The 25,002-nt window shown below is 48.2% G+C and overlaps 1 protein-coding gene across 1 annotated transcript in view; it reads right to left on the minus strand.

Moving 5' to 3' along the window:
* NIP7 (nucleolar pre-rRNA processing protein NIP7) overlaps positions 1-25,002 on the minus strand; it is a 133,454-nt gene that overhangs the window by 21,912 nt on the left and 86,540 nt on the right. The window contains exon 3 of the mRNA XM_069635535.1: positions 17,115-17,253. Within this exon, the coding sequence (XP_069491636.1) occupies positions 17,115-17,253 (139 nt within the window). The remainder of the gene's footprint in view (positions 1-17,114; positions 17,254-25,002) is intronic.

Genomic DNA, 25,002 nt, shown 5'->3' on the forward strand with positions numbered 1-25,002 from the left:
TCCACCTATCTCAGACAAGCTGGCTGTTGTATGCCGATGATTTAGTTATCTTAGATTTAACCCCGATTGGCCTCCAACGTAAACTTGAGGCAGTGCAAAGATATGTGAGCATGAATAACCTGAAAATGAACGCAGCTCAGACCGAAATACTGGTGTTTCAGAATTTAAGAGCAACTCAAAAATCAAAGACAGCAAAGTTTGCGTGGAAACTAGATCAAGACCAACCATGTATATCAAAGAGTGTAAAATACCTGGGTATGATATTGAATTCCAGCATCTGTAATGACCCCCTGGGTTAGTCGAACCTAAGATGAAATGTGGTCAGCTGGCATGTCAGGGTCTTTTGATACATAGAAAGTTTGGGCGATTTTCTATGGAACCTTTGCGAAACTTATGAACAGAAAGTTTCGCCAATCCTGACATATGGTGCAGAAAATGCTTTGGGATGCTTGTCCAATCATTGGACAACATTAGAACACATGTTCTGGACCAAAGCGTTAAGCTCACCGATTGGAATTTCGACAGCCTGTAGGTATGAACTTGCCTTAATTTCGTTGCATGCTCGGATCTCTTGGAACCAACTGGTTTTATTTCGGAAATCCAGAGCGGAGGAAGGAATTTTGCAATTCAAGATCAAACATAAGGCGACATCAAGAGGATCTGATATTTTATCCCAATGGGTGAAACGCTGCGAAGATCTTCTGCTGATATAAAACATCAGCCTGGAAACACTCCATTCAAATCCCACGGCAGCAAAAGTGAAGATCTGGCATGCCGATTGGGTGATCACGTGTAGTGAGCGCGATTCTGCCAGTGCTATGAAAGACTCTCCTGCTGAAGCAAGAGGCTTCAATGTGCTTCAAAAATATCTGCATCGATTTCCCAACTCGAAAGCTAGAAGACTCTTCATGCTATTCCGCTTAAATGCTATTAAAACCAAAGAGCAGACCAGCCACTGGTTATGTAACAGGATCAAATTCCAACTGTCGATTTTGTGACAAAGAACTGGAATCACTTAAGCATCTCGTGCTATTTTGTCCCGAACTAAAAAAGATGTAAGATCAATACATTTGGCTCAGTGGAATGATGATCATCTGACTGTGTGCGCTGAAGAATGGTGGCAGAGAATGTGGGATAGATTGGACATGAAAGTAATTATGGCACTAACTTCCTTTTTGGCTTCAATCGAAGAGATATTAAATGTACTTGACCCGCGGCCAACTAAAGATGTGAAGTAAAAATTAAGGATGATTCTTTTATGTTAAGTAAACTGCAACAGGACGCCATTGGACTTGGGAAGGGAGGACGACGATATGTTAATGTGTTTGTTAATTTTTTGTGCTGTTTTGTTTGTGTAATATTTTTAAGGTTTGAATTTAAACCAACAAAATAAAAAAATAAAATAAAAAACATTTCATACAAATTCAGTATAGGTCACATCTATTCTTGGGGGAGTAAAAAACCAATGGTTACTTTTCACAATTATCTTCAGTAATGCAAGGGCAGCAAACCCTTCCAGTTGTAGAATGATTCTCAGTACAAATCACATCAGTCAACTGGACAATATACTTTTGGTGAATGACAATGCATTACTTACCGTAAAGCTGTGCATAGGTCCGACATCCAGTGGTCACTGCGGAGTATTGCATTTTGTTTTTCGTAGTCGAAAAGGGGACGTCGACAAGGCGTGTCTGTAACACTATCCCTATAGTGACGTGCGTTGTACCCACAATCTCTCACGCGTCGAGGTCCCTCCGTTTGTATTTTTTCTGCCCTGAGGGAGCCTTCTATACGTGAGTGAGTACAGAAAAGAGAGATGTAGAAAGATGTCTATGTTCCTTCCATCCGAGCGGGGAGGAAGGGTGGGCGCATGTGAATCTAAGCAGATACAACCATCAGAAATGCTTTTATGGTAAGTAATGCATTGTCTTCTGATGTTTGTTAATCTGCTTGGAATCACATGCTGTGCATAGACTAGCGAGCAGTACCCGGAGTTGGCGGTGGGTTATGAGAAGGAACAGTAGAGAAAAGATGTCTTAATACTGCCTGTCCCACCTGGGAGTCAGATCTAGAGTGTGCATCTAGACAGTAGTGTTTTGTAAAGGTGTGCACAGAACTCCAGGTAGCCGCTTTGCAGATGGACTCAAGGGGAACATTTGCAATGAACGCTATGGAAGCCCCAGTGCCTCGAGTGGAATGTGCTCTTGGCTTGAAGGGTAGTTCTCTCTTAGCAAGAGAGAAACAGAGAGTGATGCATTGAACAATCCATATAGATATAGTGGACTTTGAGACTGCATCTCCTTCTCTTCCTGCTGCCACCGAGACAAAGAACTGATTAGTCTTTCTCAGTGGTCTGGTTCTTTCCATGTAGAACATGACAGCTCTGCGTACATCTAGTGTATGCACACTTTTTTCTCCCAAGCTGGAAGGGTTTTGAAAGAACGTTGGTAGTTCTATTGACTGGTTTACATGAAATTTCAAGATGAATTTTGGTGCAAACCTTGGGTGTGTGCGTAGAACCACCTTATCCTTGTGAACTGTTACGAAGGGGTCTAGAACAGAAAGAGCCTGTAGTTCACTTACTCTCCTAATGGAGGTGATAGCTATTAGGAAAGCAGTCTTAAGAGCGAGGTCTTTAAGAGTTGCCTTGTGCATGGGTTCAAAGGGAGGGCCCATGAGTCTAGAAAGTACCACATTTAAGTCCCATCCGGGAGCTGGGTTAGCTATCGGAGGGTGTATTCTCTTTACCCCCTCCATGAAGGCTTTGATAACTGGTATCTTCCACCACGACACTAAGTTGGGAAGTGGTGTATGCAGAAAGTGCCGCTAGGTGGACTTTAATGGAATTGAACACTAGACCTGAATCCAGTAAATGGGTCAAGTAAAGAACAATGTTTGTGGGAGAGCAGTCAACCGGGTTGATGCTATTACCTCTACACCAGATGACAAATCTTTTCCACTTGCTAGAATAGCAGTGGCGAGTATTAGGTTTTCTGGCTTCCCTGAGGATGTCCATACATCTCTGCGGGAGTTGTACATGTCCAAATTCTATGATCTCAGGAGCCAGGCTGCTAAGTTCATGGTCTGAGGGCATGGATGCAGTGTCCTGCTCTTGTCCTGTGACAGCATGTTGTACGGGCAGGGAAGTCTCACTGGGGGAGATAGGGACATCTCCATCAAGTGAGCGAACCATGGCTGCCGGGCCCACATTGGGGCCACTAGCATCATGGTAACCTGCTCCTGGTGCATATTGTGCACCACCTTGTTGAGAAGGGGAGTCGGGGGAAAGGCGTAAACAAATTTCCCTGACCATTGCATCGACAGACCGTTCCCCTTGGACTGGTTTTGGGGGTACCTGGAGGCGTAACTTTGGCATTGTGAGTTCTCCAGTGTTGCGAACAGGTCTATTTCCGGGAATCCCCATTGCGTGAAGACGTCTAAGACGATGTCTTCGTGCAATTGCCATTCGTACTCTTCGGGCAGGGAGAAGTCTCTGCTGAGTTCGTCTGCTAGCAGATTGAGTTCCCCTGGTACGTGTTGTGACAGTAGGAACATGTTGTGTTTGAGAGCCCACTTCCATATATTCTGGGACAGCTTGGACAGTCCTGGAGAGTGGGTTCCCCCCTGCTTGTTGATGCAGTACATGGCTGTGGTGCTGTCTGTAAGGACCATCACTGTCTTCCCTTGTAGGTGTTCCTGGAAGGCTTTTAGTGCTTTGAACACTGCCAGTAGCTCCAGTAGGTTTATGTAGTTGGATGCTACGTTCGGAGTCCAGACTCTGTGAGCAGTTTGATGGGATAGGTGAGCCCCCCCCCCATCCTGTGAGGGATGCATCCGTGGTTAGAGTGGTCTCCACCGCGGGTGTGGCAAAGGGTTTCCCTATTATCAGGTTTTCCTTTGTCCACCACCATAGCGAGAGAACCAAGGCCTGCGAGACCACCATTAGATCGTCCCATTGTCCGCTGGCCTGACACCACTGGCTGGTGAGCCACTCTTGCATTGGGCGCATGCGCAGGCGCGCGTGAGGTACCAAATAAATACACAACGCCATCATACATAGCAAACGCATCGCTTTGCGCACCGTCACCTCTCGACCTGCCACATATTGGGGGATCTGAAACGGCATGTTTTGGACCCTCTCGTTGGAGGGGAAGACGAGGCCGTCCTTCGTTCGAATTAGAGCCCCTAGGAATTGTTTGACTTGGCTGGGGTCTAAGTTGGACTTCTTCTCGTTGATGGAGAAGCCCAGTTGGAGCAAAAGGTCTACAGTCTTTTGGGTGTTTGAGAAGCATGTCTCGTAAGAATCCCGTTATGAGCCAGTCGTCGAGGTAAGGGTATAGTGGGATGGATAACCTGCGCAGGTGTGCTGCTGCCACTACCAGTACCTTCGTGAATACCCTTGGTGCAGATGCTATGCCGAAGGGTAGCACTCTGAACTGGTAGTGTTTGCCCTCTATCATGAACCTGAGGTATTTTCTGTGCGCTGGCAACATTAAAATATGAAAGTATGCATCTTTCATGTCCAGTGTTGTCATGTAATCTCCCTGTGATAGCAGTGGGATCACTTCCTGTAAGGTCACCATACGAAACTTTTGAGGTTTGACAAACTTGTTCGCTGGGCGCAGATCTAATACAGGGCGCATGGTTAGATCCTTTTTGGGTACAAGGTAGTACACTGAATAAATACCTTCCATTACCTGAGATAGAGGCACGACCTCTATGGCTCCTTTTTCCAGCAGTTGGTCCACTTCTTGGAGAAGGATGGCGAGGTGTTCTGGTGTCATGCGGCGTCCCCTCAGGGGTCTGTATGTTGGGGAACTGTTGAACTCTATACAGTAGCAGCGGGCTACAGTGGAAAGTACCCAGCGGTCTGATGTTATTCCCTCCCATGCTGGAAGAAAGGATGTTAACCGGCCCCCGACCGGCGTTGCCTGGGGGGGGGACGCGAATCTTCGCGTCACTTGGTGGTGTTGTTGGCTTGGGAGCCTCTGGGGTGGAACCCCGGCCTCTTCCCTTGCCACGACGTTGACCCCTCCGATTGTACTGGCCGCTATTACTCTGGTAGTTGCTGGCAGAGTACTGTTGTTGTTGGTGGTGGTTTTGTTGCTGGCGTTGTCCACGAAAAAGCGCTTATTACCAAATCCCCGCCTATAAGGGGGTTTAGAAATTTGGTCTAAGGTCTTTATAGTATCAAATTCTTTCTTCGCGTTCTCCAGCGCGTCATCCACTGCTCTCCCAAAGAGGTTGGATTCCTCTATGGGTTTATTAATAAGGGATGCTTGTGTTTCCGCCTTAAATCCGGCATTGCGAAGCCAGACGTGACGCTTCAGTAAAATTCCTTGTACCAGAGTGCGGCCAGCCGTCTCTGCTGCATCGAGGGTATTCTTGACGATGCTTTGATTGACCAGAGAGCCCTCGTTAACTGTAGCCAGTAAACGAGTCCTTAGGGGTTTGGGAGCTTCTTCGATGTCCTGTCTGAGCTTAGCCCATTGAGCATCGGCATAGCTTGCCAATAGTGTATCATTATTGGCGATTCTGGTAGAGAATGCTGCAGAGGTGGTGATTCTCTTGGCTAGGGCATACAGCCTCTTCCCCTCTTTATCTGGGGGTGCCTCGCTAGTAGATAGTGGGACTCCTGCCCTTTTCCTGGTGTTGGTCACGACCAGGGAGTCCGGGATTGAGTGACCCTTAATGTATAATGAGTCTGATTGAGAGGGAGAGAACAGTTTCTCAATCCTCAGATCGACCCCTCTCACCAATGCATGAGTGGAAAGAGAAGGTGTAATACGTCTCTTAACTGAGGCGAGGATAGGTATAACCTGGCTAGTGGGGGGGTTTTCTTTGATAATCCTCTCCACAAAATCAGTGTCTGGGGTGACGTCTCCAGTTTCGATTTCGAAATGCGCTGCTGCCTTCTTCAGCAGTGCATTGAAGGTGGGTTGATCATCGACAGGCGAAGGGTTCCTGACTGGTGTAGTTTCAGTAGACCTGATGACTATACTGCTACTGCCTGTGTCAGTCGACCTAGCCGGTGACTGCCAGGGATTTTGGTCGCCCTCGCCTGTGTCTTCCTGGAATCCTTCCTCACATAGGTTAGTTTCTTCGTGAAAACCTTCCTCTTCTTGTTGGTCCTCAACATAGGTGAACTCATCTTCCTCTTGGAAGAAGGTGTCTTCCTCAGTGGGATTGTAAGAGTTTATGTCCTCCTGTATGGGGTTATAAAACTTCTGGTATTTAGCCCTTGGACTTTCAAGGGGTGCCTCCCTTGGTCTCTTGGGCGCCCTGTCTTCTGGGATGGACATGAACCTATCTAGTTTGTCTATACAGGTCTGCGAAAGAAAAGGGGGTTTCTTCCTCCTGTAATTGTCTGGTTCTGTCCCATAACGTCGAAGAAAGAGAGCCTTCGCCTTCTGAGTAGCCTTCTTGCTGGCTAGGGCCTTCCGACGGCGTCGGGAACTGACCTGATCTGTTTTCCGGCGCCTTCGGCGTATCTTTAGCCTTGTGCGCGGTTTTCGGCGTTTCACTCGCCGTACGTCTTTGGCCGTCCTTAGATGCTATGCGCGCGAGGCTTTCGGCGATCATTCTCTCTTCCGAGGGATCGGTCGCCGTCGCGCTATGGAGCGTCGAGCCTTTGCTCGTCGAGTCATTGGTCGTCGAGTCCTTGTTGGCAACGTGAGCGCTCTTGCAATGCGTCGCCGGAAATTTTGGTGTTAGCGCCCTTATTTTTAGAGAGCCCAGTCGCCTATCGCGGAAGCGGTGGCGGGGAGGGCTGACGACCCTTACGGTCGGTGGAAGACGTCGGTGGGCCCGGCGTCCCCGTTGGCGCTATGGCTGTCTTCGTCTTCGACGAAAGTGTGCCTGGGGGTATGTGCTTTGGTGTTTTTCTGTGTGCGTCCTGGTCGCCGGGGTGTTCATCCCCATAAACTGGGCGTGAGCCAGGCTTGTCGGGGCCGGGGACGGACAACGACGAGCGTGAACGCTCCTTTGAGAGGTCTACAGCCTCTGTTACGGGGGCCGTGTAGTCACTGTCCTAGTCACACTCGGCGGCAGCGGGCGAGGAGTCAGGCCTAGACATGGCGTAGGCCGCCCACCTTTTGACCCTGCGGTCCTTTAGAGTTTTGGGCTTTAGTAATTTGCAGGCCGCACAGCCGTCCTCCTGGTGATCGAGGGGTAAGCAACGGTTGCACCGTTTATGCTTATCCTTCCAGGTATATTTACCCTTGCAAAGCGGGCAAAACCTAAATGGCGTCCTCTCCATAGCTGAGGGTAATAGGTGTGACTACGACCTCGAAAGAGAGGGAGGGGAAAGAGAAAGGCATTCTTAAAGAAAAGAAAGAAAGACCACAATGCCCCACTCTCCCTACTGTGTATGGCCGGCGAGGCCAGGCCACGTGTTCGGCAGCGCCGAAGGATCTCCTCCGCTCATCCTTCCGTCGAAGATCTTGTTCGGCGGAGAAACGGCTCTGCGTCGAGGGAGGGATCTATAGTTATTGATATTAATAAAAAACGACCAAAGGTCGAATAAACTATTTGGCAATGTCTCTCGAGGAGCTCCGCATAAAGGCGACCAGTAGCTGGGTGGAAAAAAACAATCTGAGGGACCTCGACGCGTGAGGGATTGTGGGTATAACGCAAGTCACTATAGGGATAGTGTTACAGACACGCCTTGTCGACGTCCCCTTTTCGACTACGAAAAACAAAATGCAATACTCCGAAGTGACCACTGGATGTCGGATCTATGCACAGCATGTGATTCTAAGCAGATTAACAAACATCAGAAAGTGTAACACTTATTTTAGGTGCAGTAAAAACCTATAACTACTTTTGTGATAACACACAGTTACACTAGGTGAGTAAAACTGGATGTAATATTCAATTACAGGTGCTTTTGAGATCAGTGGAACACAGAGATGAGCAATAACTCTTATAACTTATTTTTGGATGCTACACAGCTAACACAAGGTAAGTAAAACCCACATCCGTTTTTAACCTTACAATGAAGGGGAAAGTAAAACCCAATGTTAACTTTACTGAATGACTCAAAGTTATACTAGGTAGGCAACAACCTAAAACAGACTTATTCTGGACAGGCTAGCAGCAAGTCGGGGGAAGCAAGACGCAGTTGGGGGACACTCATACAATTACCCTGCAGGAATAATCGAAGAGCCACAGCCTAATCACAGGAGAGTAATATACCTTCACATCTACTTTCTATTAGACTGGCAAAACAGTTGCTAAGGAAGAACAGATGTTAACCCTACTTTTAAGAATAGTGCATCACACATCCTAGATAAGTAAGAAATGTTATAACTGTTCACTCTTAGAATTACAGATACCAACCAACACTTTACAAGTAAGTAGGGCAAAAGGCCCAATCCCTTGAAAGGCTTTCCCTTATTCTTGGAGCATGAGTGTTCTCAGTGGCAGAAGGGGGGGTCACCAGGACTAGTGTCAGGATAGGTTCTTCAGTAGCAAAAGTCAGAGTTCCTTAGGAAAACTGGGCAAACAGCAGAGTACTTTACTTTAGAGTTCGAAGAGGGTCCAGGGGCATCGCAGAAAACACCCTAGCAGGATTCTAGCATTGGGACTGAGTGCACTGGCAGTGGGGCTGGGTGCACTGGATGAGAGGCCTCCCCATTACAGAAAACAACCCACAGCTACACAGAAATCCTAACAGACTTAAAGGAAGTACATACCAAAGCCAACACAGTACCTCCGCATTGAAGATTTTGCAGCAGGAAGACTTCAGGCTCTGCAGCCAAATACCCGGTCAGTGGATTCCTTGTCCTGGTGACTGAAAACAAGACCTCAGAAGGAACTTTGCAGCAGGGAATCGAAGAAGGGTCTAGGCAAGGTTTCCGTCGCGGCTAAATGCGGTTCTGGTGCCTTTACAAGGAGCACAGAAGACAGAAAATCGCGGTTGAATTCTCGTCGTTAAAAGGTCCAGCACTCTGTTGAGGGGACATTTCGGACTCGATTCGTGTCTCTGGAGATCCACCAGGATGCCCACGAAGTTTCAGCGAGATGGCTTGAGGTCCCAGGGTATTGCAACAATGCAAGGTCGCAGCAACGCGTGGGATGGCTCAAACTGCAGGTCCTCGAGTCTTGTGGGTCTCACCATGCTCCCCAGGTCGATTGAAAGGAAGGGCTACAACAGGCTCCGGTTACACAGCAGGCTCTCCGGTTGCTGGAAATAGTTTCAGCCGCGTTTTCTTCATCTTCCTCTTCAGTTTCGGTGGTCGACTTTTTTTCAGCTTACATGTTCGCAGTACTCATCAGGAACTACAGTGCAACCTCTGCATTCTCTACCCGCATTTTACACAAAGGGGCAGTCAGGACAGACAGCCAGTCCCCCACTGGGATTTTTCCCCATTCAGGCAGGACGTAAGACAAAGGGCTGGGGATTTGGACTCCTCCCTCGCTTCCGGTCCTCACAGACAGACTGGAGCCTGGGCGGGGAGTCCAGGGGACTCCCGCCGAAGATATAAATCACACAAAGGAATTTCCCACCCTGGATGTCAGGGAAAGGAACAAGAAACACTAAATGGCGAAAAAAGAAGACGGGGGCCATTTTGGTAAAATGAGCACCCTTAGGTGCCTTTACTGCAGCTGTGAACACAGCCTGCGGTAAAGGGGCAGCAGTAAAGGGGCACCAAATACATACAAGGTATCACTGCCACCAGCCATTGAAGGCAAGCTTGTCCCAGTAACAGAATGGTTATAGTTTTAATGTGAAAAGGGATACATTGCATCTCCCCAGCACTCCACATAAGGTGGGGTTGTGCTGGCTTCACAGAATAAAATGTATAATGGATCCAAAGATCCCTTCTACCCTTGGGAACTGTAGTTCACTCAAGGCTAGCAAAAGAAAATTAAAATGGGAGCCCCTAGGGCAACCCAGCAACTACAGGCACTTATTGCCAATAAGTTGTTAGAGGATAACTTTAAAAAGACACTATGGAGAGTTCAAAAAAATGACACCCATAAAACGGATTAAAGATTATGCAAGTGCGGAAAAAGGCTCCTACTCACAGGTATTAAGGAAAAATAACCCACTAATAAAGCAAAAGGTTCTGGGGTTGACCCAGGTCAGAAGATTTACCAATTCTGTAAAAATCTTATCCAACAGCACCTCCTTGCTTGTTCAGATATAACATGGCCATGGTGCTGTCTGAGGACCTGCACTGTTGGACCCTTGAGATGTTGCTGAAAAGCCTGAAGAGTCTTGTGGACTGCCAAGAGCTCTAGGGAGTGGATAGGTCTTTAGGCAGTTGCGTGTGTCCACTGACTGTGGGCTGTGTGGTGGAGAAACTGATCCTCCCCGCCCCCAATCCGGCGAGGGAGGTGTCTGTAGTTAGGATTGCTTGTGTTGGTGGAGCACGAAAAGGTTTTCCTTTTAACAGGCTGTCCTTGGACCTCCAGTGAAAAGCCTGAACCAGGGTTAGCAAAACAGACGCGCGATTGTAACCAAATGAATGCAAGAGGCCATCATCCCGAGCAAGCGCATTACTTTGTGTACAGTTATCTGGTGACCGACTTTGTAGTCTGGTACCTGCAACAGAATATTTTGAACTCTCTCGTTTGAGGGGAAAGCCAGCTCCTCCTTTGTGTTTATAATAGTGCCTAGAAACTTTTATTTGGCTGTGTACTAGACCATTTCTTCTCGTTGATGGAGAAACCCAGATTGAAGGGAAGGTCTATTGTTTTTTGCATTTTTAACCTGCAAATTTGCAGAGATTCCCCCAGTGATTAGCCAGTTGACCAGATAAGGGTATACTGGGATGGACCTTCTGCGCAGGTGTGCTTTCACTACTGCAAGCACCTTTTTGAATACTCTTGGTGCTGCGGCGATGCTGAAGGATAGTACCTTGAACTGGTAGTGAACTCACAGTATCTTTAACCGCAGATAGTTCTTGTTTCGGAGGTAGCATTGAAATAGGAAAGTACGCATCTCTCATATCCAATGTTGCAATGTAGTCCCCCGGTTTTAAGAGGGGGATTACTTCTTGAAGAATAGTCATGCAAAACTTTTGGGGTTGGACATTGGTTTGCAGGGCGCACATCTAGTACTGGGCACATGCAAAGGACTTTCTTTGGCACAAGGAAGGAAGTTGAATAAATATCCTTGTTTACCGTATTTGCTGGGACGATCTCTATGGAGTCATTCTCCAGCAGTGTCTTTACTTCTAACAGTATGCGCCTCTCTTCTGGCGTCATTTTTGGGTGGTTTCTGTAACAGTTTGATACACTACCCGCCGGCCACGGTGTACAACACCCGCTTGTCTGACGTTATCCCCTCCCATGCATGGGTGAAGTGTGAAATTCGACCTCCTGGAGTGTCGTGGGAGGGGACCTGTAGCGGTGTGTCATTGTTTGGGAGGGGAGGAGCCTCTCCCAGGTGCGGTTCAGCCTCTACCTCTATCTTTTGTTTCCTCTTTGAAACCAGAAGAGGAAGATTGTCCTTGCGATGGGCCCCAGGTTGAAGACTGTCCGCCCTGAGCATATCCGGAAGAGCGTTCTGAACCCTGACCCAAAACCTTGTGGAATTTGAGGAGTCCTGTTGTACGTAGGGCTTGTTTGGGAAATGGCCAATGGATTTAAGAGCGTCATACTCCTCCTTTACGTTCGAGGGGGGTCTTCAACAGCCTTACCAAAAAGTACATTGGGCTCCACCGGCATGTTGAGGGTGGCCTGAGGCGCCATCTTAAAAACAGACTGAGCCAGGCGTGGCGCTTGGTGACCGTGCCTTCTGCAATGATGCGGCCTACATCGTCTACTACATCAAGATTATTTTTGACGTGCAGTTTGATACCCGCTTGCCCTCTGCGTGCTTAACAATTGCGATTTTACGGGTTCTGGAACCACTTCAACCTGGTGTTACAAGTCATGCCACTTGTGGCAGCCGTAACTAGCCAGAAGTGTAGTGTTTGCAATTCTAGCTTGATATGTCGCTGAGGAGGCAACCTCCCTTCCGAAAGTATAGATTTTCTTGTTTTCTTTGTCTGGCAGGGTTCAGCTGACGCCAGGAGGAGTGCTGCCCTCTTTCTGGTAGTGGTGACGAATAGTGAATCAGGTTTTAGTGGCCCCCTAATATACAGAGGCTCTGTTGGAGCTGGCCTGAATAATTTCTCGATTCTGGGGTTAACTGCCCTTGTGAGGTTAAGCCCAAGTAGGGATGACTGTATACGGCTTTGTACAGACTAACAGTGGGATAAATTGAGTGGCGGATTTCCTGTCTCCCAGAATATCCTCCACAAAGTCCTGGTCTACTTTTGCCTCTTGGGTTTCAATACTAAAGTGTAGGGCAGCCTTCAGCAACAGTTCATTGTACTGTAGTTGGTTGTCTACAGGAGAATCTGCTATAGGTTGGTGGTCAGGCGACTGGATGACAGAGGTCGTCCTCATCGTCGTAGTATTGGTATAGACTATATAGGTCCCCGAGAGCCGGGGTCTTATGACCCTGAGAGGTCCACATCATACACATCCTGAGAGAGGTCTTGGTAGGTGGAGGCCAGCGGCCTAGGGCAGAGGTGATAGGCTGTGTCTTAAGATTCATTTTTTTGGCAGGGGGTTGATGTTTTGAAGCCCCTGGCTGTGGGACATCTCTAAGGGACGTTCGTTCTTCTGGATGCTTGTCTATGGTTCTTCTGGATGCTTGTCTATGAAGTCAACAAAGCATGACATCCTCTTTATAATTCTGTTAAATTGTTCAGGAGTATAGTCACATGACGGTGGGAAGCCTGACATGCTATTGGCGGGTTGGGAGGGTGCCTGGTCCTTGTGATGCATAGCCCCTAGAGTTTGTCTAGAGGGGAGGAAGAATCTATAACCTGAATGCTTTTGGAGGACAAAGGCTTTGAGGATTTCACATTTTTCTGTGACTAACAGGGAGTAGGGACGTGTTTTTTAAATAAATTCTTGCATTGTCAGCATATGTTTTAGGGGATGAGATGTGACTTTTTCGCCACCTGTTTCAGCTCGCTAAACGGAGGGGCTTTTTGTGCGCTGTGTCTGAAGCGACTTTGGCGGCTGGTTACTGCGGTTGGTCATAGCGATGGCTCAGAGGAGAGGTAAGATCTAGATCTAGAGGCTTTTTCTGCTGACACTGTGTGGGCCTCTACGCTTTCATCGAATGTCGGCCGTGGGCCGTGCGCCCAATGTTCTCAGACGGGTGTGTGCTACAGCCGCCGGCCTGCTTATTGCAGTCGGGGGCCCGCATATGGGGGGGGGGTTCTGACGAACCCCGGTCGCCTTCAGCATCACTCAGGACACCAAAACTGCACTCTCTGGAGTCCTCCGTCACGTCACCCAGATTGTTACCAGCATGAGGCCCACCTCATGCAAGGAAGACACCTGCCCTTCGAGGCTACTTGTAAGCTGCCTTGATGTTCCAGGCCCCTGGACGACCAAACTTGCGAACCTCTCCTTCTATGAAGGATGTGTTCCTGGATCACCACCCTACTTAAGAATAATCTCAATCCCTTGCTGGCAAAAAATTACTGCTTGATCACCAATTTGCCTTTCCTGCTTAAAATCATGGATCGGGTGGCATTTCATCAGTTCCAGAAATTTGTGGAGGAAAACGATGTCTTGGGGCCGTGCCAATCTGGCTTCAGAGCCTGGCACAGCACCAAAACTGCCATGCCGGATTTAAAATGAGTCTCTCCATTGTTGAACAAGGCCACCCTGCTCTTCTCATGCTGCTTGATCTCTCCATCACTTTCGACTTGGTCGGCCACGCTCTCCTGGCGACCAAGTTAGAGTGCTTAGTAGGCTGCTTCAGGATCACAGCACAGTGAGTTGCCTCCTTCTTGGGTTCCCGTACTGCCAGAATTTCCATAGAGGACTACCTCGTCACCAGCACTTGTTACGTGCAGAGCCCAGGGCTCTTGTTTATCGCCCACCCTCCAACATCTACATCATGCCATTTCTGGGTCTTAAGACGATATCCTGTATACCAACTACGCAGAGGATACCCAGGTTGTCTTAAAACTCTCTGGCATCCGCTCCCATGAGACACAGGCTATTAACCATATAAGCTACCATCCAATCTTGGATGAGAGCCAACTCATGGCCCTCAACTCTGGAAAAAATGCAATTCCAGTCGTTCCCTCTAGCCACATGCAAAACAAACTCTCTCCCAATTATGAAAATATTATTGTTGCCAACATCACCATTCAGGTAGCCAAGAGCGTAAAAACCCTGGGTGTTATTCTTGATGCTGAACAGACCACGAGACAGCATGTTGCCCAGACTTAGCAATGTGTAGTCTTAAGCTGCTCAGCCACATCCGTCCCTTTCCGTCACATGAAAACATCTCCTTCCTATACTCTGCTCTTGTGAACTTCCGACTCGACTACTGAAACAGCCTGTTAGCCGACACATCCCAATCCAACCTCTCTGCCCTACAAGTGACCCAAAATAGGGCGGTAAGAGCAACCCTAGGTCTCACCAGAAGCCCGTGACCCAACGCATCTCTCAAGATTCTGACCTTGGCCCGCAAATGCCTGGCCCACGAGGCCCCAATCTATCTTACAGGATGCTGAAGCCCGATCTGCCATCTCGCACTCTCAGGTCTCAGGACCAGGCCAGATTTGTTCAGCCTAAATTCAGGAAGGCTAGATTTGGGGGAACAAGCTTTGATGTCAAAGCCCTACTCATCTGGAACACCATCCCCTTTGTACCCCAGACAGGGCTGCCCGCTGCCATTCGCCCTCATCATGGAACCCTTCGCCCAGAAGATCAAAAGGAATAACCAGATCAAGGGCCCCCAGGTCCGCCCATCTCAGCATAAAAATTGCCTTATACGCGGATGACATGTTGCTCACGATCTCGGAGGCCCGCTCCTCACTAAAACATGCCCTGACCACAATAACGAGCTATGGGGAGGTCACCGGCTTCTCCATCAATTTCAACAAATCGGTAGCCCCGAGTGTGGGCCTCTCCCCGGAGGTTCGGGAGGCACTGGCCCCGATGTGGCCAATTGCATGGAAGGTGAAGGCTATTCCATACTTGGGGGTCCATATACCAGTGAACCCGAAGGACACATATCAGGCCAACTTTCCCCGGCTCTTTAAAGAACTAGAAGGAGATTTGAATAGCTGGGCGACCCAAGAAATGTCCCTGATGGGACGCATAACGGCCTGTAAAATGAACTTGCTCCCAAGATTCCTTTACTCCTGCTCCTCTCTCCCTGTCACAATCCCAGCCCCTGCCCTCCGTGACTTGCAGAGAAAAATGCTCCGATGTATCTGGAGGGGAAAGAAGGCCAGGATCCCCCCAAAATCAATGCTAGGCAACGCAAGACTAAGGGGACTGGGGTCCCCGACCTGCAGTCCTATAGGGTGGCAGCGGAACTAGCGCATGTTCGCGCATAGCAAATATTCACCGATCGCCCCAGATGGGTGGAAATGGAACAATCACGGCTGCATCTCGCCCTCTCTCAGGGAACGATGGAATCTTCCTGGCGACTAAGTACACCCGGAACTCCTGGGATTGGGCGCTGAGACATAAGGAAATCCAGAGGGGACTGAGCCCACTATCCCCAATCTTTTACAACCCGATGTTCTCGCCCGGGGCGAACCCACGGAACTTCCAGAACTGGATAGCGGGAGGCCTCGAAACCTTGGACCACCTGTATACGGTAGGCATACCTTGCACCTTTGAACAAAGTAAGGAAAATGTTCAACTCCAAGAAAAACAGATTCACCTACATTCAGCTACGTCACTGGTGCTCCCATCCCCAAACTCTCCAACCTGCCACGCGCCCTCTCACCCACCTCGAGCTAACTCTCAAGGACCTTCCAGCCAGAGGCAGAATTTCCACCTTATACAGATGATTTCTGGGGGACTTCCTTGTTTCGAAAACTTGATGTATGGCCCAGTCGGAGGCTGATCTGGGACACCCGGTTGAGGACCAGGCCTGGGTGGATATCTGGACCCGAGCACATACATTGTCCGCCTGCGTCACCAACAGAGAACATGCGTACAAAATGTTGCTACGTTGGTACTACTCCCCCCTCAGGCTTCGTCATATGAACCTTTCTCTCGACCACTCCTGTTGGAGAGGGTGCGGCAGACCGGGTTCCTTTTTCCACATGTGGTGGACATGGCCAAAGATCCAACAATTCTGGAGGCTATGTTTAGCCACCATCGAAGAGACCACCCAGACGACCCTCCCTCTGGAGCTTGAGCCCATCCTCCTGGGGGTCCCGATCCCCAGAATCTATCCGCGCTCCGGAAGCAGAGCCAAACTGCTGACCCAATGCCTGCTGGCAGGGAAAACAGCAATAGCCCGCTACTGGAAAACCCCGGACGGCCCCTTCACGTGTCAATGGTGGGGACAAATATAGGACATTGTGATCGCTGAAAAGGTAACAGCGGCAAAAGCCGGAAAGAGCTTTCAGAACATTTGGGCCCCAGTATTGGAGTATGACCTAAAATTTCCAGCTTTGACATATAAGCCTATCAACACCCGGTGGGCCCTGGCAGAAGCAGACAAAGAAAACAGACTAACGGGAGGCGACCCTTGACTGCCCCCGCAAATTCGAAAAAGTATGGGGTAAATGGCTTGATGCTCACTGATATTCGTTAATGAATGTTGATCGGAACTGCTGTTAACATTGGTTACCTACCTTGTCTTACAAATGTCTCACGGCCCTTGGCCCTGAAGGGCTCCTCTTGCTTTTGATACTGCCATACTGCCTTGGTCTGATGTATGCCTACAATTCATGCTTGTATTGATGTTGTGTTGTTTAAACTCAATAAACAGAGTTATTAAAAAAAAACAAATGATGTGGCGCACCCAGTGAAGCAGACTTAAGGTACTGTGTAAACAAGATGGAGATAAAATAGAGAACAGAGGGAGCAGTATGGAACCCATAGCAATATTAGCAATATACATGGAATATTCTTAGATTAGATACTCAGTACAAAATAAAAATATGATGTAAGTTATCACAACCACAGACAGTGGGTGAGACTAATCCCAGGCACCCCCCCCCACCCCCCCCCCCGCCACCCAAAGGAGCGCTTTGTTTCAGTACCTTATCGCAATACAATAGAGCTCGATATTCGCGGATTAGCTCGCTATTTTAGGTCACAGACAATCTTACCTTGGCATAAGGGGCAAGATAATCCAAGGCTGTGATATGAAGACGAAACTTCTGGGTCTTGGTGAACTTTCCAAAGCATGTCCCCAATGATACCAGTTTATCTCTAGCAATGTTCGTAGCCAACTTCAAGATCTTCTCACTGAGAACATAAGCAAATAAACGCTATTTAACTTGTCTATCAACATCCATAAATATAGGGCACAAGATATCTCCTTAGGTTGTCCAAGCGCACAAACCATACTTACTACACACTTTTTCCCCACCCTGGTAACCAGCTCACTGCTCCTCCACATATATAAACCATTGTTGACTTTGCACACTGCCTTCGTTAACGACTAGAGTAATCCAGTCCCAAGCTCCATTTTGCCTTTCCCTTTGTTGCCTTCCCTCCTCAGTTATGCTAGTTTTTCCAATTGCATGCTCTCCCCCTCCTCCCATTCTCCACCCCAAAATGATTTACAATTTCCCCTCTTTGTTATCTGGCTACTCTTCAGGGTACGTGCTGAGGGATGATTCAGCTGGTAGTTTAAGTATTACACTCCACAGACTTGGGATGACAGGGACGGGATAACAGTGACGGTAAAGAGGGCAATTGTGTCACACCTCAAGGTTCTGGAGACATGTGTGCACTGTACAGAAATTAAAAGCAGCACAAGGTGTGGTTCATATCAAGAATTGGCAGGTACAATGATAAAGTGTAATTAGAGTCCTGGTACTAAAACGTAATTTATTTTGTTCTCCTACTCTAATCCACACGTACCCATTCTTGGTTATCTGATGCTACTATTTCTGGTGTCCAGTCAGTGTTAGCTTTTTCAGTTAGGTCTTTGTGTTTCTTTTTGGGCTCTGGTCTTACTTTTTTTCTTCCCGTTGGTGGATGCATTTCCTTTACAAGATGCTAAACCCTTTGTCACTCCCAGCATATTTGTTTTATCAGGCATTAGTTTTGTCCCGGATTGATTTTGGAATTCTGTATCGGCAGGGCTTACTTACACAAACGACTCTTGTGCCATTCAGGGTAATGTTACATGCCACTGTCAGGCTAGTTTATGAATCAAGGCGATTTGATTGGATTTCTTCCATTTTGAAAAATGTACCGGTCACTGCAAACTAGGATTATTTTAAGATGTTAACCTTGTCTTAACGCAGCACATGTACATACCGCAAGCCATTTAGTAAAACAATTAAGGTTTCCCCGAGGTGCAAGGGTCCATCAGCTCAAAATACCCACATTTTACAGATCACCTTTTAAAAGATCCATTTTAGTGCAATGCCTTTCCTTGCTCTCTTCGTATTAACTGATTTTGTTGAGGCTCAGATAATTGCTGCAATCTTTTCGGGAATCTGTTTTTTAAAGTATGTTTTCCTGCTGGTTATATTGTGATACATTTTTACTATGCAGGATTTATGATATTGGTTTACTGTACAGCACTCCGATGAACTTGTTGCAGTGTGCGTGCTACTTGAATACTGGAAATAAAGTTCAGGGGCCCCAGGGAATTCCAGCATATGGTAGGCAACTTGATGAAAGAAGAGCAGCAAGGTTACACAAATCTTCACAAGCACCCAAGCTGTATTTGCAGTGGTCCTAGTTACAATTCCACAGAGAATGGCACTTTCAGGGTTGATTCTCTAAATTTCTATATGCACGCAGATTTAGATACATTATCTTCAAGTTAAGCCTTAATCAGAAAAACAAACAAAAGTATCTTTTTTTTTTTTAAACACCCTAAAATATAAAGTACAAAATATGAATAGTAAAAATGGCAGTGAGAAAGAGATAGAGAGCCAGAGAGAAAGAGCTGTCCGGGTTCCATAAAGCGCAACCTATGAAGTCAACAACAAGAAAATGGATGGGTTACCCCTTCCTCGCTGGCAGAGGGGAAGCAATAGATAATATTAAACGGAAGTCCTGCCAATGGAATATAACTATGTTCAAAGGGACTTAGTCCGACAAGGAAAAGGGACGAGAAGAACCCCCTAATCCACATCACAGATCACCTCTACAAAAAACGGGAAATCATTTTAAAATACTGTTTTTATTGAAATTTTATGATTACAATACATATTAAACCATCTAGAGCTCATATCTAATGTATACTTATGCATAAATAGTAAAGTGCATAGTGTAAAGTGCTTATTTCAAAAGAAAAAAAACATAGGAAAAAAAACATCTAGTTAGTCCTAAATGCTGATAAACAAGTGCCAAACCGAAAATTGAGACAAAGCAATCTGGACAGATATGAGTGATGAAGCAAAAAATGAAAGAATGCAGAAAAAAAAATGGAACAATGCAGCACACACAATAATAAAAAAAACACACTAAAGCTAACCATGGGATGTCTGCTATCCTCATGTCCATCTGAGTTTCCAAGGTGTTGAGGGATGCCCCATTATGTTCCACCGCCTGTAGTCTCTAGTCCGTGTTGTCTATTTTCACGTTTATTCTGTCCACTTTTCCGCCAATGTCCGCCCTCATTCCTCTCATCTCCTCCAGGAGGCGATATCTCTTTTGGTGGGCACAGCGTTGCTCCCTGCCTCAGACATGTTGGGGTTGGAATTTGTTTTCTCCTCCGTGGGTCTCCGGTACTCAAATATCTCCAATTTTGTCCTTCAGTCCATATGCAATTTAGGCGTCCTAAGAGTTCAGGAGGGGGAGGTGGCACTGCTCCAGTCACCTCTCGTGTCTCGCTTCTTGGTGTTGGGAGTCGCGGTCCCCGATTCCGTGGGCTCAAGCACCGGCACTCTCCTTTGGTGTTGTCTTTGCAGATGTACAGGCGACCAGGTCACTGTAAGATCGTATAGTGAGGAGGGGAGTGGGGCATGCAATGACCCCCCCCTCTTTCTGGGAGCGGGTTGTATCCTGCCACTGTGCACACTCTCCTCAGATCTCAGACCTCCTGTAGCAGGCTCCTCAATAGGGCAGGCACAGGCCCTAGGAACGTGTCCCTGGGGCCCTCACCCTGGTCAGGTCTGCCTAGCCACACTTTACCTTCACTAGGCATGTGGGTGGGGGTGGCTGAACTCCAATCTGACCCTTCACTCCGGCTGTTTCCACACCCTCCCCACTCCGCATGGAAGCTTTTTCACTGCGGGCCGGTACCTATCGGTAGATCCTCCAAGAGGCGGGCACACGCCCCAAGGAAGAGCCTGGGGGCCCTCACCTCTGCCACCTACTACAGGTTGGATTGGTTCTGCTCGCTCTCCACTCATCTCGCCTTCAGTGATGTGCCCTGGGCTTGTGTGGGGGGTGCCCCAGACCGCCCAAGCCAGGCCCCGGCTAAGGGCTACCTGTGGTATGTTTCGAGCCCGCTGCTCCCCTGAGGCTCAATCCAGCAGACTCATCCTTTCCACTGCGCTTCAGCTTCACACAATGCCTGCTTCAGCGCCCCCCCCCCCACTTGCAGGATCCACTGACTTGTTTGTTTTGTTTTTTGGTCTGAGGAGAGGGAATGACCCCCCCCCCCCGCCGTTTTATTCCCAGTAGCTGTGTCCCTGCAGGACCTCCCAACTTTGGAGTTATGCAGCTGGATGGGCTGGGGGGGAGGAGGAACAAGTCCGTGGCTTCATTCCCTGATTCCCCCCCCCCACCCCTGCTGCTTTGTTGCCGCAGGCACTGTGCCCTCCGGATCCTGTCCTTGCACCAGGGCCTCCACAAACGTAGAGCGCCTCTCCCCAGGGCGGGCCGGCAGTCAGGGAGGCGCCGGCCGTCCCAGGATCAGCCATGGGGGGGGGGGGGACAGGTTGAGATGTACGGTGGGGCACTCTTGTCTGCCGCCACTGCCCCGCTCAGCTGCCGTCTCTCTCAGCGCCAATCCAGCCCCAATCCAGAGGGTGCCCCTCCCCCAGGTGGGCCGGCTCTTCCACGCATGCTGGCCACCATGCTGGTGGATTGGGGGGGCTCTACCACCTCCCCTTCCTCCTCCGTGGGCCGATCTTCACGTCAGGGGTGCGGATGGGTCTCCTTTCCCCTTCTGTTAAGCACCTCAGTCCCTCTTTTGCCGGGCCTCGTCTCCAAGTTTTCTCTTCTTCACCTATCCTGGCCCCGGTGTGAGGAGCTTTCCCTTTCGGAGGCTGCGTTGTTCGCCGCAACTTCACCACAGGTCAAAAACCTCAGCTCTTTTGCCCTCATGTGCTCCCAGTAGTTGTCTGCTTGGGGGTAACGGTTGTCTGATTTGGGGTGGGGGTTACCTATTGGGGGCTCAAAGCACTTTTGCTGGAGCTAAAACGGGAGCTCTACGCCGATCCCGATTTCATCGGCGCGTCACCTGGTGGCCTCTCTGACTCAAATGTTCTTATCTCGTTTACCCCAAACCATAATTTTTTAGTTACAAGGAATTTTCAAAAGCAAAAATATGGGGGTGAGGTGATGGCGGTGACAATAGTGCACTGTGCCACGGTGTTCCTAATCTTGGCACACTTTCCGCAAAAGAGTGGCAGAATTCCATGCAATAGTAAATGAAGAGATCAGTGATTGGGCTGGCTGGGAGGCTCTGGTTCTTGTAAATCTTCAATTCGTTAAAAAAAGAAAAATTAAAAAAAAAAACAAATTGAACAAAAAAGGGGCATGCCTTTTACCACTACGGACATTTTCAGAACAGTATTATTGAATTTGTAACAATGGGCTGAAATCTTATGTTCTGGCCAATTACTCAGTTGTACAGAAACGTAGCTCCCAGTAGAGCAACCACCTACCATTGAGCTAGCGCGAGCTAGTGTGCGACACATTTTTGACTTTGTTAAGCGACATTTACTGAAAGCAGACCGTCATTTTCTACTCTTCATTAGCACTGAATGAGCAAGCATCAACATGTCTTAGAATGCCACTCTGCTAAACCTGGACAAACGGTTATCAATAAAATAGCCATTTACATTTACAAATACTCTACTTTGGCTGGCTCACCTACATCCTATTATGGAACCATTCATAGCCTTGCGTTTTAACTTGTGGTCTTCTCATAACCATTCACCCGAGGCATTTCCACTCACACATTTCGTTTTCTTAAACCACAAACTTCATTGGCATTGAACAGATTGAGGATATATGCAAGGCATGTGGTACTAATGTAGTAACCTCTAGCAGGGAGTTTGTGAGGTCTTCTGCTGGGATCAATAGTCCATGTGCTATGGCTTGTCCCTGGAGGGGACCCATGGAAAGCACATTTGGTGAGGATATGAGGAGGGTCTCTTCCCGCTCCAGTGCATGTTCTATTATGTTATGATTATACATGTCAGTAGGGCTCTGAATCAAATAAAGACAGTGTATTACTTATTCGTCCGGGTTTGGTAACTCTCACTGAGGTGTTTTAGTAGTTCTTGGTATATAGGTTTAAACTTTTGTTCTCCAGGAGCTCCTGAGAGCCTCTAGTCTCATTACTGTACTCTTTAAGACGGTGGCTCTTTCGTTGCTTTCTTAGCAACCTGAACCCTTTTACATCAGGAATCATCTCTTCCTCTCTTTTGGGGTATCTTCTACCTTTCTGCTGTATTTGATAAGCCACCTCCTGGGGGGGTATTTCCTCTGGTTTCAAATGCGACTTTGTCAGCTGTTTGACCTGAACTCAGTATCTTTATCAAAGTCCTTCAACCAAGAATGCCAGTAATAATCATAACAATTGATTATGCAACTCTTGCTTTATTCCAATACAGGGCTTCCTGTTCTCTTACGCTTTTAGCCTCAATATTGTTATCTTTTCGATAACTTACATGCTGTCAGGCCCACATGGACTCCCCCTTATTAAAATCACCCAAGCACTTCAGCGATGGTCGATTATGGGCTAAGCGATGGGAGGCATCTGCTTCTTTGCTTTTTGCCTCTGGGTTCTCGCCCACCTCACAGGCTCTACCTGCTTGTTCTGCTAACTTGCGATGTTCGGCACCCTTTCGCTGGCAATTGGATTCATTCATCCAGCTGGTATGGGCCTCAGAATTTTTAGGTTGGTTCCCGTCCTACCACAGCTTCTCATGGTCACTCCACCCTTCGGGGCAATCTCCTGGATCACGTCTGCCCAGCAGTTGCTCCGCTGTATGTTATGCCAGGCCTCCAGCAGCTCGCTTTGGCGTTCCTCCTTCCCTCATGTTGCCGCTGGGTCAGCGGCTCAACCCTGCAGCACCTCTCAGAAGCATGCGTATGTCAGAGCTTTCCCTGTGTATGCTTCTCTCCCCGCCTGTATGATTTACTCGCCCATCTTCTGAATGACCTCTCCCCTGACTTCACCTGTGTCACGGAAACATGGCTCGGCATTGGGTCCCATCGTAGTCCAAATGTTCCTGCTTCATTTTAAATTTGCACCCGAGGAAGGGGGTGGGGGGTTTCAGCCGATCAGGCGGCTGGAACAGCCAGCAAAAATACACAATCCCTGCATGCTGTTAGAGCCACACGAAGCACTTTCCAGGGTGGGGCTTTCCCCCCGCCCAAATGTGGGTTGGACACAAGAGCCTCTCCTGGTTGCCTCACCACCCTCCCAAATCACCTAATTCCCCATTCCTGCCTTTATACCTGCGGGACCCAAGCCTTGCGCTATAGTCAGAGTGCTCCTCTGGCCGCTGCAATTTAAATAGAAAAGGTACTAGGTCCCTTTTTTTCGGATGACAGCAGCCATTTTGGAACATGTTTTCCATGGCTGCCGAAATCCAAAAAGGGACCCAGTCTCTTCGCCATTTCAGTGGAGGTGGCCATTTGGTTTACATTTTTTTTTGCTCCGACAGGAGATGGGCTCGGGCTGAGCTGACCTCCCATCGGAAGGAGAAAAAAAAAAAAAAACAATCTGCACCCCTGTAAATTCCAGAGCGCAAATAGCTTTCACGCCTTGGCTGGGGGGCGGACATGGACTTTAACTGCTTACAGCCCAAGCTGAGGCCCTCGCGAAGGTTGGCGGCCCGTTCAAGCCCATGTCTGCGCCAGCGGGGCGTGAAAGCTATAATCTTGCACACCGACTGTCCGCCCCCTAAGATTGGAGGTGGCATTGCGGTTATTTTTAATTCTCTTTACTCTGGCTCCCTGTTTACCATTAGCCATCAGATCAAAATGAATGCTATGCTGGTGCGTTTCTCCTCACCTCCCACCCGTTTGTCATGTACCGCCACTCCTCCTTTGATGTTTTTCTTCATTTTGACGCAGATATTCATCCCAGGCACGCTCATCTCCTCATTTTAGGTGACTTTAACCTTAAGGTGAATGATCTCTGGGCAGGCCAAAGCTTCCTTTCAGCCATGAAGTGATGTTTTTCCGTCACTACTCAGTCTAGGTAACATCTTAGACCTCATTTTTTCACCGGCCTATGGGGTCACCGTCTATCCAACTTTCCCAGTCATCTGGACTGATCATCTCAAAGTCCCATTTATCTGGGACATCAAGTTTCCCCAAGCCAGCTCCTCAGCCCTGCCTCTTCTGGAGCCGTGACTGGCGTTCAGTTCAAGCTGGAGATCTGCGCTCGTCACTCTGAAACCCTGCCCATAGATCTAGGCTCATGTCTGATAGGTTGGTTGTAGTAGCAGATCTATCGGCCACTCCAGACTGTCTGCACGCCCTTCTCAATGATGGTTCACAGAGGAACTTCGGGCACTCAATGATTGTAACGGCGACAGCTGGAGCGCAAATGGAGACTATGCCCCCACTGCTAAACTTGCTCTATCGCAGGTTCCTACGCAGTATCATCGTGCTATCATTAATTATCATTAATGCCAAATAGTCTCAGTATGCCACACTTATTGAGGCCTCCGTCAACCACTCCAAAGACCTGTTAACCCCCTCCAATTACTTAAGCATGCAACTGTTATCCCTCTGCTGGGATAAAAACATTCCCTGGACCCTCTGCACCCAGCTAATATCCGGCCTCTCCTCCCTTTCCCTATGAAACTTCAAGAATCTTTGGTCTGTCCTCTACTC

This window comes from Ambystoma mexicanum, chromosome 1q (assembly GCF_040938575.1).
Source record: "Ambystoma mexicanum isolate Mex_15411 chromosome 1q, UKY_AmexF1_1, whole genome shotgun sequence".
In the NCBI taxonomy this organism is placed as follows: Eukaryota; Metazoa; Chordata; class Amphibia; order Caudata; family Ambystomatidae; genus Ambystoma; species Ambystoma mexicanum.